This window comes from Cherax quadricarinatus, chromosome 71 (assembly GCF_038502225.1).
Source record: "Cherax quadricarinatus isolate ZL_2023a chromosome 71, ASM3850222v1, whole genome shotgun sequence".
NCBI classification, from domain to species: Eukaryota; Metazoa; Arthropoda; class Malacostraca; order Decapoda; family Parastacidae; genus Cherax; species Cherax quadricarinatus.
This window is the reverse complement of record NC_091362.1, coordinates 13432537-13453328: the sequence shown is the minus strand read 5'-3', so window position 1 is coordinate 13453328 and position 20792 is coordinate 13432537. Positions and strand designations below refer to the sequence as shown.

At 38.8% G+C, this 20792-nt stretch overlaps 2 protein-coding genes across 2 annotated transcripts; both read right to left on the bottom strand.

The window, feature by feature from the left end:
• Positions 1-446: 446 nt before the first annotated feature.
• On the bottom strand, positions 447-10866 carry LOC128700426 (uncharacterized). Its single transcript, XM_070100043.1, has 2 exons — positions 7623-10866; positions 447-7164 (listed from the first exon to the last, which is right to left on the bottom strand). The coding sequence occupies exon 1, from the start codon at positions 10765-10767 to the stop codon at positions 8773-8775; it is 1995 nt and encodes a 664-aa protein (XP_069956144.1). The 5' UTR covers positions 10768-10866; the 3' UTR covers positions 447-7164; positions 7623-8772.
• A 153-nt stretch (positions 10867-11019) lies between these two features.
• On the bottom strand, positions 11020-17702 carry LOC128700427 (peptide methionine sulfoxide reductase MsrB-like; the record flags this gene model as incomplete). The annotated part of the gene is made up of 3 exons (XM_053793647.2): positions 11020-11166; positions 14006-14211; positions 17507-17702. Coding segments are annotated over 3 exons (549 nt in total), but the record flags the coding sequence as incomplete, so codon positions are not given.
• Between the last annotated feature and the right edge of the window lie 3090 nt (positions 17703-20792).

The window sequence follows — 20792 nt, the reverse complement described above, 5'->3', positions numbered from 1 at the left end:
TTAATCTAGGCCATTGACGTTACTAAATATTTAAAAAAAATTAACCTCGCTTTCAAGCAGGCACTCTAAACAGAAATACATTTCAATGTTTTCAAAGTATTTTCTTCCCATTTTTTCTAATAACATCTTGATTGTGACCATGTATAGATGTGTGGATGGTTCATAACCTTGTAACTTGGTCATGATTGTGACCGGATATAGACATGTAAAAGTTCGTTACCTTTGTAACTTCAGTTATCAAAACGTTGCAGCCCAGTCCCTGGGCCCATTATGTACCTCTGTAATCTTTTGACTACCACCCACAGGATGGGTATGGGGTGCATAATGAAGATACTAAACTAACTAACCATGCCTCATTTCAGTACATGCTTTTATTCACCAGTCATGAATTTACTCAAAAGCTTAAAATTTTTGATCAAGTAAATCTGGTGTAATAATACAACCACTGAAGGTTAAATATATTTATTATATACTGTACCATAAAATTATTTTAACTTAGTACACAAAATATAAAGTACTGTACTTTCCTTATATGCTGTCACTCATTTTGTGCTCACAAAACCCTTTTATGACTCTAGAGAACCCTTTGCATGCCAAAATATAACCTACATTATGTTTACAAAAAATAACTTTCATACTTATACAATGTACATATACAGTATTTTTTTCCCTTGAAGCCTTTTTATTCACTTCTCCGAGGCTATGGGTCCCCACACTTGTACCTAGAGGAGGACCCCATCTATGCGTAACCATATCTAAACACACAATAGTTGTTTCTGCCACAAATGGGTTGTGTAATCCATTTTTGGTATCCAAAGAATGATGAGTTAATAACTTGGTTAATTATGTACCCATGGGTAATGCAATTATAAATACAGTAATGCAATGTAAAGTAATATTGGTAGTGTCATGAATACTGGTCAGTGGGAATGAACAATCCCACATCAAAATATAACAAAAAGAAGGGTGTATATTTCAGTCTGTAACTGCTGAGAAGGGTCTTGGGTAGGGGCTGAAATATACGGCACTCGTTTATTACTTTTTTATTTATTGATATAAAGCTTAAAGGGCGTACTGCAGACAGCATCGAAGAAAAAAAGACTAGGTGCAGAGTGAGCATTTTTTTACGATGTTTTAATCTGAGTAGAACCTCATTAGTTCAATGGCAAACAATAAAACTCCAAAGAGAGCAGAGTAAGCTTTTGTTATGATATTTTAATCTGTGCAGAGCTTCTTCAGTTCAATGGCAAACAATAAAACTCCAGAGAGAGCAGGGTAAGCTTTTGTTATGATATTTTAATCTGTGCAGAGCTTCTTCAGTTCAATGGCAAACAATGAATCTCTAGAGAGAGCAAAAGATCATCACAATGAAAGTTTATTTTGCACCTTTGTCCTTTGGTTTAGTTCTCCGCACGAGTCTCTTGTTTTCCAACGTATTATGAAATTCAGATGATTCTGTATGTGAATAATTTTTAAAAATATGACAATGATTAGAAGCTGGGCAAAATTTCAGTACAGTATTACATATTGATAACAACTGTATTTCACCAGTCATGAGATCAACACAAGTTTTTTAAGTACATAAAACACTGAGGTCTCTCTAGGTACATTTATGCTATAAACATGAAATAAGGCAGCCCATACATTTACTAGGAAGAAAATAACATCTCTTTTATCAAGGAGGATATATTTATATAGATATATAAGAGATCCTTGTTTATTGTTGGCTTATTATATTCGAAGGGAAGCGTTAAACCCACAGGGGTCATACACCACCTGGGGAGACATGGCTTGTAATCAAGTTTGATCCAGAGAAGGAGAGGATTGCTCCAGTTCCTTGGCTCAAGATCCCTTAGCCAGCATCAAGTATGCCCCCTTGAAGGGTATGGTTGGCTTGTGAATTATTAATCTTGCTTATATCGCAAGATTTTGAGACAGCGTTCCAACAGTATAGAGTAAATCACTCTATCTGGAAGACTGAAAGCGGTAAACCACTCACACACTATGTACAATTTTTTTTATACAGTCAGTCACATACAGCTGTCATTCATTCCTTAGGAACAATGTGGCAGCAAAATCTAAAATAAGATATTTTAACCTATAAATAAAATAAATGACGGATTTTATTTCCAGGCACTATTACGCATACTTGTCCTTATCTTCACACACATGAGAGCTGCTCCCTTAACCTCAACAGGGCAAGCAATGAAGCACTAAAACACACAAAAATTATGTATTACAGTACACATTTTTAATGAAACTGTAGGTTCGAAATCACTCATGTATGTTGCATCTTAATCAGTATTCGGAGATACGTAAACACAATTATAGGATTGTATGGCTATATTTGTTTACAGTTATGCACTGATTTATGTCACAGATGTATAAGCTGAGTTACGATGATCTCACAGCTGCAAACTGAGTGAGTTTAGATAAATTCACAGCTGCAAGCTGGATGAATATAACTCACGAAATCGTAATGACATGATTGCAAACAAACCATACCACGGGCGGGGATAGAACCCGCGATCAGAGTCTCAAAACTCCAGACTGTTGCGTTAGCCACTGGACCAGCTAGCCACAATAAGATTCGTCCAACTAGGTATATTTCTACACCATAGGAAGGTTAGCATAGGCACCACTGTGACCACAAATGCAAGTTTTTACAGACGAATCTCCAGCTAGCGTGGCCATGATGAACTCTAGCTCAAGTCCCCTCAAAGCCGTTAACATGACTCACGAAATTGTAATGACACGATTGCAAACAAACCATACCACGGGCGGGGATAGAACCCACGATCAGAGTCTCAGAAATCCAGACCATCGCGTTGGCCAATGGACCAGCTAGCCAGAATAAGATTCGTTCAACTAGGTATATTTCTACACCATAGGAAGGTTAGCATTTGTGGTCACAGTGGTGCCTATGCTAACCTTCCTATGGTGTAGAAATATACCTTGTTGGATGAATCTTATTGTGGCTAGCTGGTCCAGCGGCTAACGCGACAGTCTGGAATTTTGAGACTCTGATCACAGGTTCTATCCCCTCCCGTGGTATGGTTTGTTTGCAATCGTGTCATTACGATTTCGTGAGTCATGTTAATGACTGTGAGGGGACTTGAGCTAGAGTTCGTCACGACCCCGCTAGCTGGAGATTCGTCTGTAAAAAATTTGCATTTGTGGTCACAGTGGTGCCTATGCTAACATTCCTGTGGTGTAGAAATATACCTAGTTGGATGAATTGCATTGTGGCTAGCTGGTCCAGTGGCTAACACGACAGTCTGGAGTTTTGAGACTCTCTGATCATGGGTTCTATCCCCACCCATGGTATGGTTTTGATGAATATAGATGAACTCAGTCACAAACTGGCTGAGTTCAGATCCATTTATATTCAGCCAAAGAGTAATCCTATTAATGGTCATTCATCATGCACAGATTGAAAACGATTGACCTAATCTTGAACACTGTTATCCCAATCAAAACACTTATCCTGTATGCACCAATGTATCTTTTGTGTCAGTACTGCATAACTGTCACTAAAAAGCAACAGCAATAAAAGAACAAAGTACTACTGTCTTAATATTTTAATTAAATTACACTTTTAACTTCTAAACATCACTCTGACCAGCTCCACAATATCAGTGATACAGGAGTAGAGTAGAGCACTCTATATTTTCAAGCTGTACAACAAATTACTTTTTCCAGCATAAACCTTTTTCGTTTTTGCATCATCTGATACTTCAAACATTTACATGCATTCTTAACTTAGTTGAACATTGCTTATAATGCAGTTCAATATCTGCAGAAGTAGAAGATCCATAGTTTAAATAGCTGCAAGACATCCTCATATTTCTACAATTAACTATCTATTTGTAGCTACAGGAGCAGAGCTGTGCTCGTGGTGTCCCATCCTCAAGTGACATTGAAGAAAATATGAAGTACCAAATGAGTCTAATTTTTTTGTTCTAATGGAAGGAATTCATTCAGCTTTATGAATAAAGTATTGGTGCAGAGCTAAAACTGAAGATAAACAAACATTTTACTAAGTTGTTTTTGCATTATAAAACTTGAATTTAAATTTTTTGTTCACCTGCGGAAGTCAAATTCATACGACCTGTGCAGGGCCCTCATCTTTCCATTAAAGATTTCTGCATATGAGATGTAAATATAATAAAAGCCTTCAATACACTTTAATTTTTTAAAATTTGTGGGCATACAGTAGAGTATATAAATAACTGAAGAAAATATAGATTTCATTTCAATATGAATTTGGCTAGTACAGCTCTGTTAAGGAACTGGATGAGAAAGGAGTTGTATACGTACCAAAATTGAACAGAACATTAACACTACTGAATACTTTGTACTTCTGGCAGTACACAGGATTCCTTTCCCTAACAGAATACTCTATAACCATACCTATAGTTGTCTTCTAGGTATCAGTAAAATTTATGAACACTAACAGATGAGAACTTAATTTTGATCATACCTATACAATAATCAGTAAGTTTCATTTGCAGCTTAACTGTTTTGAAAACTGGACAACATGTCCCTGCATCTTGACTGCCAGCATACACTTCTTGAACCACCACTACCCTTCTTCCTAGATGCACTCAACATTGGATTCAAGAAGAGAGCCACTTATCCCAAAGAGCACTTCACTCAAAGTCATGCCCAGTGATATAATACTGAATATGTCAGCACTTTTAAAAAGCTCCTCTATGTAGTGTGATCTTTTGTAAATGTGATTTGAAAGGTACATCCAAAGTTGAAAAAAGTCTTCATGGGATGTATTGTTCAATTTTAAATAAACTTTTTAAATTGCATTTGCAAAAAATCACATTTCTGTATACTGAATAGCTTTATAAGAGAGTCGATTATACTCAAGTTCAAAGGACAGTACTAAGATGCCCCATTATGTTTACCAAGAAGGCAAGGTCCTGAAACCATTCTTATTGTGAATGCAAATATAATGCCATACAGGGTTTAGATTTCACAGCAAAACACATTCTTACCCACTGCCTACTGTCTTATATGGGTACATAGTGTTCTTTTTGCATTCTTCTTCAGAATTTAGAAAGCTTGTACTGTGTAGCAAAACATGTGTAAATTTGATTTACTTTTTATGGTATTTTATTTACATATTTGATCCACAACTAACCCAAATTTTGGAGAGGAACCTTTAGACAATACTCTGGTTTGCTGTGGTTCATTATAAATGACAACCAAGTGAGGAAATGAGGAGAAAACAGAATGCAGGTCCATAAAGAGGAATAGGGAAGAAAGTGACAAGACAGGTCAGGGGTTCAGTAGTAAGGATGAGATAAATTACATTGCATAGGAATGGATTAGCAAGAAAACTTCGCCCCCTACCATCACACATGGAATGGCTGGTCTATATCAACTTGTCTTACGTTTTTTTTTCCCATTTCTTTCCAGAAAGTAACGAAACATCTCACACTACTACTCTTTCTCTCTCACTGTCTCTCATATCAACTTGCAGTCGACATTAAAATTTTAGTGAAAAACATCTCTTGAGGGCACAACAAAGATCCATGCCTATGTAAATAAAGTTTCTGAATGGGACATAGAAAAGAATGCTTTTCACTACAAGTTTCCTCTTCAAAGAATGGATTATTTGTTAATTAGTCTAGCTATGATATTTTGACTCTCATTATTTGTTTACATACTTGTTTACATACTTGTTTACAGAGTTGTTTACACAGTGCTAGAGAACAGTTTTGTTGACGAGCCGTGGGATTTGCTTTCTCATTCATAAATAATTCTTCAATCATAATGTGAGAATCACTGAGAGAGCTTTAATTTAATACAGCATCCCATGCTGAAAGATATTTCCTCCAAAAGCTGCTTGAAGAGTTGATGGTTGTGAGGCACACCTCTGGTGAAAGTCCATGTTTTTACCTCAACATACATTACACTGGTCCAGGAGCTGTGACTCGACCTCTGCAACCACATATAGGTGTGTACCCAGAGTTTTGGTACTGCTTGCTTCCATTTTATTAAAATAAAAAATACAAATATGGTTTGGATGAATGCTCTGAACTTTGCTGATAATTTTTACTATAAATCCATTTTTTTACTTGTCGCAGCATTCACTGTGCTTTTCCAGACCATACTTTGCCATTTTTCCAAGGTTATTTCTGCAAATAATCAAACACATTATAAACTGAAGTGTAATATTTCTGAAGGTATTCAGGAAAATCGGCTAGCCGGACTCGAGTCCTGGAGGTGGGAAGTACAGTGCGTGCATTCTGAAGGACGAGTGCAGATATGTTGCAGTTTTTGAACTGTAAGTATTGGCACGCTTCTGGCAAGACAGTGATGAAGTTTGTGATGATGAAAGTGTTTCTTCTTTTTGGGTCACCCTGCCTTGGTGGGAAAAGGCCAATGCGCTAAAAAAAATTATGAACTTGTTTTAGTATTAAATTTCGTGAGAGAAAGATATTCACAGAAGCTTATTTCTTCTTGGAAAACAATACACATCTGCAACCTTTGTCATGCAACACATGTTTTCAGAAACTCTCACTCAGCTGAAGTCCTTCAAGAGTTTGCTAATACATAATATTGAGAAAAGGCATAAGTAGCTCTCACTGCTCCTTCAGTCAAGTGATGCACAGATTGTTGCCTTTTAATCTCAGTTTACCATCACAACTTAATGCCAGTACACTTGTCTTAGACAAGTCATAGAGTTACTATTGTATTATTGGGAAATGACAGCTAATCGCTTGCAAATCAAATACAGTGGACCCCCGCTTTATGATCACCTCCCAATGCGACCAATTATGTAAGTGTATTTATGTAAGTGCGTTTGTACGTGTATGTTTGGGGGTCTGAAATGAACTAATCTAATTCACAATATTCCTTATGGGAACAAATTCGGTCAGTACTGGCACCTGAACATACTTCTGGAATGAAAAAATATCATAAACCGGGGGTCCACTGTATGTAAATAAGTAAAAGCACTTACAGCACTTCTTGAAGCACATGAAATTCCTTGTCTACCTTCTTTAAGATGACTTTATTAATAATAATACTGGGTTTTGGCCCATTTTAACTTGTTCTCCAGATGTCTCGCCTGGATCAAGCTCCAGCTTCTGGGCTCTTTCCTCTGAACTTTATGGCAAATAAATCATATTTTAACACCTACACCTACACACATAACCGCCCAGGGAGGTACTACCGTCTTGCCAAGTGAGTGTAAAACGAAAGCCTGTAATTGTTTTACATGATGGTAGGATTGCTGGTGTCCTTTTTTCTGTCTCATGAACATGCAAGATTTCAGGTACGTCTTGCTACTTCTACTTACACTTAGGTCACACTACACATACATGTACAAGCACATATATACACACCCCTCTGGGTTTTCTTCTATTTTCTTTCTAGTTCTTATTCTTGTTTATTTCCTCTTATCTCCATGGGGAAGTGGAACAGAATTCTTCCTCCGTAAGCCATGCGTGTTGTAAGAGGCGACTAAAATGCCGGGAGCAAGGGGCTAGTAACCTCTTCTCCTGTATATATTACTAAATGTAAAAGGAGAAACTTTCGTTTTTCCTTTTGGGCCACCCCGCCTTGGTGGGATACGGCCGGTGTGTTGAAAGAAGAAAGACCTACACACATTCTTCTAAACAGAGCAAAAAATAAATTTTAAGTATAAATGTGAACAACGTGATGAAACAAATATCATGAATGCTCTAAGTATAAATAAAACAACATATCAAAGGAAAATAAAATAAGTACCGTAAAACGGTGAAACAGTAAAATGACAAATCAGCAATTTGACCTATTCCATTTGAGTGTACATTTAATAAATTCTTCCCTACATATGCAAATGGATGGTCCATGCAGAACTCTAACTGTTAAGCATATTTCTATTATTAAAGCCTTAGAGGAATGCTTGAGACATCTGCCACAAATGTTTGCATATTGATTTAATTATTGTATATGAAGTGCTTGCTCTCTGCTTGCACTGTAACATATAATATAAATGAGAATAAAAGTCTCACTTTTTTTTTTTTTACATTAATAACAATGGAAGTGAATTACAGCTTCCTATATGAATAACAACACATTATTTACTCAAACCAGCACAACTTATTTAATCATGCTGCATGTCTAAAAGCATTATCTATATGCATATACCAAATGTCTTTACAACTAATTATCTGGAACAGAAGTGACTAGCTAAAAAAATTGAAAATATTGATTATTCCATAACATGTAAGATGCAAATAACTTATGTAATAGGAGCGTAACTTCAATTGAACTTAGTGCTCTTATGAAATTTGTCAAAATAAACTTTGAAAACTGTGACTTGACTATGGAAATTTTATCTTCACTGATATATTCAGTGTGCTTGAGAAGTCAGATTTTAACCTTGATAAGCTGGTCAGGTACTATTTCTAACTTTCTCTTGGGAGTATTTTCAGCAGTTAGCTGAACAACCATTCCCAAGTGAGAGGCTTCATAAGCTGAGTGTGACATAAATTATGATTCTCGACAAATTACTGCAGTAGTGCAAAAGTACTCATTACACGGCCAATATTTTTTTCTTTTTAAATAGCTGTATACCTGGATTTATATCCGAGTTTCGGTCAAGGAACTCAGCACACTTCATATAGTATATAGAATTGATCCTATGAAGTATGATTTGTGAATAAAAATGTTGTTTGCTTTTTTCAAAATACGCAGGTACAGATTTAAAATTTAAAAAAATATTTTCAGTTACTGTGTCAAATAAATATTAGCGCACTACCTGATTTAAGGATTCTGCTCAAATTTTGAGATGAGGGACTCGACTCGTGAAATGGGTCTTGGGCATCTGGTTTCATCAGAAGGATTAAGGTTTTGAATGAAACTGGAATCAAACACTCCTTCCCATGAGTCAATATTATGTGTTTGTGTTGTTCCTGCTACCTCATCATTCCCTCTGGTAGCTCCTGTATCTACTGTTCCTTCACTATGAACCCTCACTGTAGGTTGAGTTTCTGTACTATGGATACATGTACTGCTAAATCCACAATCTTCACTGCAGATTATACTCTCATCAAGAGTATTGTGAACACTTTCAAGCTTTTCTTCATCTTCCTTCACCTCAAGCTCCATTAATGTTACATTTTCCATTATTTCTGCAAGAAGATCATCAATAACAGGAAGTTTTCTTGGGGAGTCATCAATTTCCACTTCTCTCTTTGTGGAAGTTATGACTGATGAAATTTCAGTGAATTCTATATTTACATTTTCACCCTTTTCTTCACCATTCTGCCATGCAATACCAGTGCTCTGTGGGCTAGTATTAACTATGGCAGCATTTTTGTGCTCTGTGAATTTCTTTGTAGTCTCCTTTCTCCTTTTCATCATAGGAAGTATCATACAGTGACTGTAGAATCTTCTATAGAAAGGGTGACTAGCATTTGAGTCCTGCCCTGATCCACTGACCCCTGAGACAGGTGTGGCAGGTAAGGTTTTACTAGATCTGGAAAATTTATTATTACTATCATCTATATCTTCTAGAGTGTTAGATCGCCTTGCGAGACTTTTGGCTGTTCTCTGTGGTCTATCAAATGATCTACGGCCTCCTCCATTTCTTAACAAATTCTGTTTGTCATTGGTCAGCTTTAAATTTTTCCTCTTTTCTGGCACACTGTCACCAGCAACAAAATCTAAAGACTCATTACTAGCAACCTTTATATCATTGAAACTAGAAGATGATCTACCCTTTTCACTGATAACTTCAAAATTAGACTCCTTGTCACTAAAACTGCCATCTATGAGAGGCTCACTTTTTATGCTGGCTAACTCACATCTTTTATAGCCACAGTCTTTTTCATCTTCACCCTCAACATTTGGACTCTGAATCTGTAAACACATTCCCCACACTCTGCTCTGGTTTTTCCTTAATGAGGATCTCTCACCACTCTCAGCAGCACCTGTATCTTTCCTGTTGAACATTCGTACAAATCTCGACACTTTACTGTCTTTCTTTTCTTTGACTAGAGTATCAATAAGTGCTTTGTCTTCTTTGCCACTCTCTAATTTGTTAGGAATCTCCAAATCTCCATCAGAGCTGGAAATACACAACTCTGAATTAATTTTTGATTCTAAGTTTTTCAAGTTTTCTTTCTTTTGTTCCACTGTGTAGCCTGTGATATCAGGCCACCCATTTGTGATAACACCATTAGATACAAGGTCTTCTGAGTTATCCAAGATGATTATGGAGTCCTTTAATTGTCCAACATTGTCCTCATTACCATTTGTCTCCCTAGTTTGTTCTCTTATGTTTGAGTCACAGTGGAGTGACCCTTTTTTTAAATTTTGACTAACTTCCAAGTTTGACTCTTCTTGGGACATAATTTCTTTAATATTGCCATTATCAGTACTGATTTTTGTGGTACCTAAAGTCTGTAATGTGCATCTCGTTGTATTAATGTCTCTACACTTGTGGTTTTCTTTATTAAAATTTTTCACTGAACCATTTACAAAAGAATCTTTAGCGTCTACTGAGGATTTCAATTTTATTCTGTTGATCATATTAATAGTTGTATGTTCTGGTGTATTTTTAGAGTCAAAATTCTCTTTGTTATTTTGGTTTTCAATTTTATTCATATTTTCAGATTGATCTGAAACATCTCTAATATGAATAACATGTGAATAATCATGAGAAGTTGCTTGAACATTTTCAAAATCTTTGGATGACTTCTGATCCATAAGAAATCTCTCTCTTGCCGTCATGCTTTTGGAACTTTTGGACTTCATTGCAATTGCATCTTGATCTGTATGTGTAGCAGCAAGCCAGTCATTCCTCGTCTTGACTTTTTTACTAGCTTCTTCACTCTTCCTTTGAATCGTGTGCTTCGGTTCTGGAACAATTTTCTGTGATATCTTAACTAACTTTCCTGGATCTTGAGTTGTAACAAGGCTGTCCTTATCTACATTATCAGTCAATGATGTTTTGGTGCAAACAGATCCCACTGCTTCGGGTCCTATACAGGGACCGGATGGTGTGTCTCAAGACTGCGGTGTGGTTGCCTCACATGCATCCATGTTAGATACTCGGAAGCACATGCGAGCTCCAAGGGCACATGAATTTGATGGGGAGGCAAGATGTACCATTGGTTCTGCTGGTCGTGGCACTGATGTTGACCACACTTTCTCCTGCAAGGCAAGAAAAATCCATGATTAAATCTAAAAATGCACATACATTATCTACATTAAGGAGTTGATAATGACATTCAAAAGATTTTCTGTAAAATATCTACAGCTAGCCCTGCACATTTGCAAGTGCCCAGCCACCCAATCATATTTACCAAACAACAATATTTTATGATGTTTTCACGTGTTTTATGATTGTTTGTGGTTCAATAGGTTAAGGAAGCAGTACTGTTAGGCTAAGTAAATGCTATTACAGTGGACCCCCGCATAACGATGGCATCGCATAGCGATTTTTCCGCATAACGATTACTTTTATCGCAAAATTTTTGCCCCGCATACCGATTAAAAACCCGCATACCGATTTTCGTCCGAGACGCGTCCAATGTGCCCTCAGCCAGCCTCACATGTGCCGCTCCGTCCCATTGTTTACCAGCCAGCCTCCGCGGTAACATCCAAGCATACACTCGGAATATTTCGTATTATTACAGTATTTTCGGTGCTGTTTCTGGAAAATAAGTGACCATGGGCCCCAAGAAAGCTTCTAGTGCCAACCCTGTGGTAAAAAGGGTGAGAATTAGTATGGAAATTAAGAAAGATTTTGAAGGGTTTGGGGCTAACCCTGAGAAGCCTATGCCAGTTGTGGAATCCATTGTGCCTACTTCAAAGATTAAGGAAATGTGTGCAGAGTGGGTTGAACTGCAAACCTTTATAGATGAAAATCACCCTGACACAGCTGTTGCAAGCCGTGCTTGTGACTATTTCAATGACAATGTTATGGCCCATTTTAGGAAAGTCTTGAAGGAACGGGAGGTACAGAGCTCTATGGACAGATTTGTTGTGCGACAGAGGTCCAGTGACTCTCAAGCTGGCCCTAGTGGCATTAAAAGAAGAAGGGAAGTAACCCCAGAAAAGGACTTGCTACCTCAAGTCCTAATGGAAGGGGATTCCCCTTCTAAACAGTAAGAAGATAATGCTCTCCCCTCCTCCCATCCCATCAATCATCACCAGATCTTCAATAAAAGTAAGTGTCATGTAATTGTGCATGCCTTTTTCAGTTTGTGTGTATTAAAATTAACATTTCATGTGGTAAAAAAAAATTTTTTTCATACTTTTGGGCGTCTTGCACGGATTAATTTTATTTCCATTATTTCTTATGGGGAAAATTCATTCGCATAACGATTATTTCGCATAACGATGAGCCCTCTTGCACGGATTAAAATCGTTAACCGGGGGTCCACTGTATTATATTTCCTTACAATATACACCTACCATCCGACTTACGACCTGCTCGACTTACGACCACTCGACTTACAACCGTGTTTTTTATGCCAAATTTCTGGGAAATAAACAACTATTTGTGTTGTACACAGTGTTTATCCTAAACCTTACAGTATAAAATACAGTACTAACAGCATAAAAAGTAAAGTAAAACATGAAATACCAAAATAAAACAATAAAATAAAGTCATTACAAAAATGTTATGTTGATATTCAGTAGTAAAGTTCGACTTACGACCATTTCGACTTACGACCGGTTTCTCGGAACCGAACTCGGTCGTAAGTCCGATGGTAGGTGTATTTGCACATCAAAACATTCGTGAACGCTACAGTACAGCATTATTATATTTCCCTACATCATATTTGCGCACCAAACATTCACGAATTTTCAAGATTCGCGAGGTTCTTGATCCCCTAACCCTTGCGAATGTGGAGGGCCTCCTGTACTATGTATTTTGATGAACTATGTACATACTGTACTAACAACTTCTCATAAATATATCTATTTTGCTAGTACAGTTGGGCCCTGACTTTCTGTTCCAAGTAACCATGTTTACCACTTACAACAATTTGGAACTCAATTATTGCTTACAAACAAACGACTTTCACATTCAATAGTGGAGATCACTTACAAAGCCTAAAATAAGCAAGAAACATCCCGTCTGGTGAGCATGACAGGCTTCTAAGGGTAAATGCTGTTTTCTTAACATAGTTTTCACTTAATGAGCTCTTTTCTCAGCGTTCACTGCAGCTGCTCAAACAATTTTGTTAAATAAAATATACTATAAAAAAAGTAAAAATAACGTAAGATGCTGATTCTTCAACGGTATCAGAAATACAGTGTAACCCTGGTGTTCAAACATACTGGACCTCGAACAAACCAAAGTCTGAACAATTTTGTTCAGATAAAACTGACCCTGTCTTTGAATGTTTTTCTGGAGTCTGAACACGATGACTTGTTTAAAGTACAGTTGTCAAAAAATTTTACAGGTAAGCCTTGTTTCAAAAGTGCTTTGAAGTGACCTCTGGCACTAACCTGGTTCTCAGAGACTTTTGGAAGAGTTCAACATCCTCCAGTGTGTGATTCTGATAATTAAAGCCTGGGAAATATCGTTTCAGATAGTGAATTTTTTACAGTTCGAACACCACCTAGGAACCAACTAAGTTCAAAAACCGGGGTTCTACTGTACACTGAATTTTCACTCGTATTTTATTGAAGGCGGTCATGAATATACCCTTCAAGGAAGGCTCTTTGATGGTGGCGAAGAGGTCTTGATCTAAGGAATTGGAGATACTCTCACTCTTCTTTGGATGAAATGTGATTACCTCCCATTCCCAAGGAACAATATGACCCTTAAGTGCTTAGTGCTTTCCCATAATAATACTAATAATAGTAGTAATAATAATTTGTAATTATAAAGATCTGATGCAAGATTTATTTTAATGTAATGTATCCATTTCAATGTGGTTTAATGTTTAAGCAATATTCAATATGACACAACTATCACTGATTTATACTCTTTACAACAAAGAACAAATGGGTATATTTAAAACTGAATACAAACCATCCTTTCTAAATTTGGGGTGGAGTTTTCATCAACTGGTCCTTGAGGCTTGAAGATGAGGGACGAAGAATTGACACAGAAGCGCTGTCCTGTGGGCTTAGGTCCATCATCAAACACATGACCAATATGTGCACCACATGTTGCACATGCAACCTCTGTCCTTGCCAAAGATGGATTGCACACCAAGAGCAGAAGGTTGGCACCAACTAAAAAAAAGCATAAACATCACTACTATGTGACAGATAATTTCTAGGAATTTATATCGGAATTCTGCAGAATGAGCAATCTATGCGATCAAATTGGAATGCTTATAACATCAAAAATTAAAACATTTTATTGATCATATGGTTTAGCTGGGCTATTTGGTTTAAATGATGTAAATGGTTTACAAAACCGACAAGTTGAAGAATGAGACACTTGTGCAACATTTGGGAATCATTATTACGGAAACATTTTAACAGATATTGGCCTTTTCAGTCCATTACAGAGACGAACAGTAGAAGATGATGAGGAGTTTGAGGTAATCAGTCCCTCAGCCTGGAGTTGATGTGTTCAATCCATCATCTTTTATGGTCCTTTTCTTTCTGTATGTATTGGATTGAAGAAGCCAATGACTGGCAAAACATTCCATAATAAAGATTCCCTCATTATTTTATTTGGTTTAAAGCCTATCAACTACAAAAGGGTCATCATGACTACATGTCAACTCTACACCACCTGTCATGGATACTTCAACCCCTAATTTAGGGATTAAAATACTCTGTGTATATGTACTGAAATATACAAACCCCTTTTAAGTGTATATACAGCATGGTTAGCATGTATTTAAAAAAGAAATCAATGGGAAATTCGCTATGACAAACTTTGAAATAACTAAGGAAAAGTTAACATCAAATTTTTCTTTGACGATGTAGAATTTTTTCTTTACAACTGAGAATCATCCCTTTGAGGAGGGGGTGAGTGCCTTTGTGTTAGCCAAAGGGCTCTTGATCCAGGAAATTTGAGTTACTATTTCACCTTGGATAGAATCAGCTTAACAACCACTCCCCAGATACGGTGTAACCCTACGGATTTAGTGCTTCTCCATGAATATAGGTAGTAGGTTGGTAAACAGCAACTGCCCAGGGAGGTGCTACCATCCTACCAAGTGAGTGTACAATGAAAACCTGTACAGTGGACCCCCACATACCGTTGGCATCACATAACGTTAAATCCGCATACCGATACATTTTATCACTAAGATTTTGCCTCGCATACCGCTAAAAAACCCGCTCAACGCTATTCGTCCGAGATGCGTCTATGTGAGGCCTGAGCCAGCCTCACATGTTCCGCCGGTGGCATTGTTTACAAGCCAGCCTCCGAGGTAACATCCAAGCATACAATCGGAACATTTCGTATTATTACAGTGTTTTTGGTGATTTTATCTGTAAAATAAGTGACCATGGGCCCCAAGAAAGCTTCTAGTGCCAACCCTGTGGTAAAAAGGGTGAGAAATATTATCGAAATACTGTGGTACCATGGTCAACTGCTGATGCTGCTGCTGCTGTAGCACCGTCAGCTGCTGCTGCTGCTGTACCACCGTCAGCTGCTGCTGCTGCTGTAGTACCGTCTGCTGCTGCTGTAGCACTGTCTGCTGTTGCTGTAGCACCATCTGCTGCTGCTGTAGCACCGTCTGCTGCTGCTGCTGCTGTAGTATCGTCTGCTGCTGCTGTAGCACCGTCTGCTGCTGCTGTAGCACTGTCTGCTGCTGCTGTAGCACTGTCAGCTGCTGCTGTAGCACTGTCAGCTGCTGCTGCTGTAGCACTGTCAGCTGCTGCTGCTGCTGTAGCACTGTCAGCTGCTGCTGCTGCTGCTGTAGCACTGTCTGCTGCTGCTGCTGCTGTAGCACTGTCAGCTGCTGCTGCTGCTGCACTGTCAGCTGCTGCTGCTGCTGTAGCACTGTCAGCTGCTGCTGCTGCTGCTGCTGTAGCACCGTCAGCTGCTGCTGTACCACCGTCAGCTGCTGCTGCTGCTGTAGTACCATCTGCTGCTGCTGTAGTACCATCTGCTGCTGCTGTAGTACCATCTGCTGCTGCTGTAGCACCATCTACTGCTGCTGTAGCACTGTCAGCTGCTGCTGTAGCACTGTCAGCTGCTGCTGCTGCTGTAGCACCGTTGTTGGTGTGGCTTATTGAGAATACCAAGAAACAATTAACCCCAGAGGGTTAGCCACCCAGGATAACCCAAAAAAGTCAGTGTCATCGAAGACTGTCTAACTTATTTCCATTGGGGTCCTTAATCTTGTCTCCCAGGAAGCAACCCACACCAGTCGACTAACACCCAGGTGAACAGGGAAAAATGCCTGGAACTAGTGCTCATATTGGAGAATTTAAAGCCAGCAAAGGTTGGTTTGAGAGATTTAAGAATCGTAGTGGCATACACAATGTGGTAAGGCCTGTTCTGGAAGAAAATGCCAAACAGGACCTACAGTACTCAGGAGGAAAAGGCACTCCCAGGACACAGTGTCTCATCAGTCATTGCTGCATCTTCAATAAAAGTAAGTGTCATTTATTCTTCATTTAGTAGAGTAGTACATGCACAATATATATTGTGCATGTACTACTCTACTATTGTGCATGTATCCTTCTCTTTGTGTTTAGGAAAATGTATATTTCATGTGGTAAATTTTTTTTTTTCATATTTTTGGGTGTCTTGCACGGATTAATTTGATTTCCATTATTTCTTATGGGGAAAATTCATTCGCATAACGATAATTTCGCATAACAATGAGCTCTCAGGAACGGATTAATATCGTTATGTGGGGGGTCCACTGTAATTGTTTTACATGATGGTAGGATAGCTGGTGCCTTTTGTCTGTCTCATAAACATGCAAGATTTCAGGTACATCTTGCTACTTCTACTTGCACTTAGGTCACACTACACATACATGTACAAGCATATATATACACACCCCTCTAGGTATTCTTCTATTTTCTTTCTAGTTCTTGTTCTTGTTTATTTCCTCTTATCTCCATGGGGAAGTGGAACAGAATTCTTCCTCTGTAAGCCATGCGTGTTGTAAGAGGCGACTAAAATGCCGGGAGAAAGGGGCTAATAACCCCTTCTCCCGTATAAATTACTAAATTTAAGAGAAACTTTCGTTTCTCTTTTTTGGCCACCCTGCCTAGGTGGGATATGGCCGGTGTGTTGAATGAAAGAATTTCACCTTGGATAGAATCAGCTTAACAACCACTCCCCAGATACGGTGTAACCCTACAGATTTAGTGCTTCTCCATGAATATAGTAATACGTCTACCACAAAAGCAAGTGTAAAAACATTTAAAGAAAGATTTCAGTTCTTCGCAAAGTTTACAGTGTGTGATTATAGTTTTGATTAGTTAAGCACAAAGAAAGCCACTATCATGCCGGGGCATTTCGGGCAGACTTAACCTAATACTTAAAGACTAAAGTCTAGACAGGTAATAATAATAATAATATTAGTAACAATAAACATGTATTTACCGTGTGAGAGATCTTGTTTGAGAGAAACTTTGTCTTTACTGATGATATCGTAGAAGGCAGGCCAGCCTGACCCCGAGTCATACTTAGTGTGTGAGAGGAAGAGTTCTTCCCTGCACACTATACAGCAGTACACTCCTCGGTCCCAATGCTTGTAGTACTTGTTGGAGTATGGCCTGTGACGAATGTATGGTGTATTTTATTCTATGGGGGCAGTAAAGGTTGTACATAAGAGGAATCGTTGGATTCAGAGCGACTGGGAATGGTTGTTTGGATGGGTTTCAAACTTTAATTGATGTGATTTACTAAGAGGAAGCTTTATATAACATATTGTAGTGTTTGTGCACTGATATGTGAGTATCCCTCAGTGTTTGTACACTATCCCTGTGTATCCCTCAGTGTTTGTACACTATCCCTGTGTATCCCTCAGTGTTTGTACACTATCCCTATGTATCCCTCAGTGTTTGTACACTATCCCTGTGTATCCCTCAGTGTTTGTACACTGTATCCCTGTGTTTGTACTCTGTATCCCTGTATTTCTACACTGACATGTGTGCATCTCTCAGTGTTTGTACACTGAGAGGTGTGTATCTCTCTGTGTTTGTATACTGAGATGTGTGTATCCCTCAGTGTTTGTACACTGAGATGTGTGAATCCCTCAATGTTTGTATGCTGTATCCCTCAGTGTTTGTACAATGAGATGTGTGCATTCCTCAGTGTTTGTACACTGAGAGGTGTGTATCCCTCAGTGTTGTACACTGAGAGGTGTGTATCCCTCAGTGTTGTACACTGAGAGGTGTGTATCCCTCAGTGTTGTACACTGAGAGGTGTGTATCCCTGTGTTTGTAAACTGAAAGGTGTGTATCCCTCAGTGTTTGTACACCGGGATGTGCATATCCCTCAGTGTTTGTACACTGAGATGTGCGTATCCCTCACTGTTTGTACACTGAGATGTGTGTATCCCTCAGTGTTTGTACACTGAGAGGTGTGTATCCCTCAGTGTTTGTACACTGAGAGGTGTGTATCCCTCAGTTTGTACACTGAGAAGTGTGTATCCCTCAGTGTTTGTACACTTAGATGTGTGTATCCCTCAGTGTTGTACACTGAGATGTATCCCTCAGTGTTTGTACACCAGGAGGTGTGTATCCCTCAGTGTTTGTACACTGAGATGTGCATATCCCTCAGTGTTTGTACACTGAGATGTGCATATCCTTCAGTGTTTGTACACTGAGAGGTGTGTATCCCTCAGTGTACAATTGAGAGGTGTGTATCCCTCAGTGTTTGTACACTGAGAGGTGTGTATCCCTCAGTGTTTGTACACTGAGAGGTGTGTATCCCTCAGTGTTTGTACACTGAGATGTGTGCATCCCTCAGTGTTGTACACTGAGATGTGTGTATCCCTCAGTGTTGTACACTGAGATATGTGTATCCCTCAGTGTTGAAAAATTGAGATGTGTATCCCTCAGTGTTTGTACAGTGAGAGGTGTGTATCCCTGTGTTTGTACACTTAGATGTGTGTATCCCTCAGTGTTTGTACACTTAGATGTGTGTATCCCTCAGTGTTTGTACACTTAGATGTGTGTATCCCTCAGTGTTTGTACACTTAGATGTGTGTATCCCTCAGTGTTTGTACACTTAGATGTGCGTATCCCTCAGTGTTTGTACATTGGTGTTTGTACACTGAGAGGTGTGTATCCCTCAGTGTGTGTACACTGAGAGGTGTGTATCCCTCGGTGTTTGTATACTGAGAGGTGTGCATCCGTGTTTGTACACTTAGATGAGTGTATCCCTGTGTTTGTACACTTAGATGTGTGTATCCCTGTGTTTGTACACTTAGATGTGTGTATCCCTCAGTGTTTGTACACTTAAATGTGTGTATCCCTCAGTGTTTGTACATTGCAGTGTTTGTACACTGAGAGGTGTGTATCCTTCAGTGTGTGTACACTGAGAGGTGTGCATCCCTCGGTGTTTGTATACTGACCGGTGTGTATCCGTGTTTGTACACTTAGATGTGTGTATCCCTCAGTGTACACTTAGATGTGTGTATCCCTCAGTGTTTGTACACTTAGATGTGTGTATCCCTCAGTGTTTGTACACTTAGATGTGTGTATCCCTCAGTGTTTGTACACTAGGAGGTGAGTCCGTATTGTTTATACTGTTACCAATGATTAATGGACATACTGTAAACTAAAAGAAAATACAAAATTCAAATTACATTTTCCACGAGGCGTTAAACCCGTGTGGGCCATTCAATACAAGAAGTAGTGGAGGCTCGAACCTCCGTCTCCTGCCTAAAATAGTTATAATATCCTTTCATAATTTCTCGTACATCATATTTGTTCCACTATATTCATTATTTATTTACAACAATATTTTCATTATTTATTTACAACAATATTTTCATTATTTATTTACAAAGACATTTTTCACTATATTTTATAAAAAAAAATGTTAATTTTACAATAATACAATAATACAATAATACAAGGCACAGTACTAGCTCCCATCTTGTTCCTCATCCTCATATCCGACATAGACAAGGATGTCAGCCACAGCACCGTGTCTTCCTTTGCAGATGACACCCGAATCTGCATGACAGTGTCTTCCATTGCAGACACTGCAAAGCTCCAGGCAGACATCAACCAAATCTTTCAGTGGGCTGCAGAAAACAATATGAAGTTCAACGATGAGAAATTTCAATTACTCAGATATGGTAAACATGAGGAAATTAAATCTTCATCAGAGTACAAAACAAATTCTGGCCACAAAATAGAGCGAAACACCAACGTCAAAGACCTGGGAGTGATCATGTCGGAGGATCTCACCTTCAAGGACCATAACATTGTATCAATCGCATCTGCTAGAAAAATGACAGGATGGATAATGAGAACCTTCAAAACTAGGGAGGCCAAGCCCATGATGACACTCTTCAGGTCACTTGTTCTATCTAGGCTGGAATATTGCTGCACACTAACAAAAAGGGGGATTTAGATTGGATTTAGGCTTGTTTTGGAGGGGCAGGTAGGGTTGGGGGGGAGTAGGGGTTAGGGGGGGGAGGGGGGAGGTTTTTGGGGGTGGGGGGAGAGGCTTTGGAGGTGGAGGTGGAGCAGGCTAGGAGGGGGGAGGAGAGGTTTTGGAGGTGGGAAAAAGGGGGTATAAAGGGGGGGTGGGGGGGAGAGGTTTTTGGGTTTTGGGGGGGAGAGGCTTTGGAGGAGGGGAGGAAATTTTTGGGGGTGGGGGGAGAAAAAAAGGAGGGCAGGGGATTTTGGAGGTCAGTTAGTAATTTTGG

Bases quoted from the DNA above. Each gene is read 5' to 3' on its own strand.
- LOC128700426 (XM_070100043.1), bottom strand. From the start codon at position 10,767: ATGAAGTCCAAAAGTTCCAAAAGCATGACGGCAAGAGAGAGATTTCTT.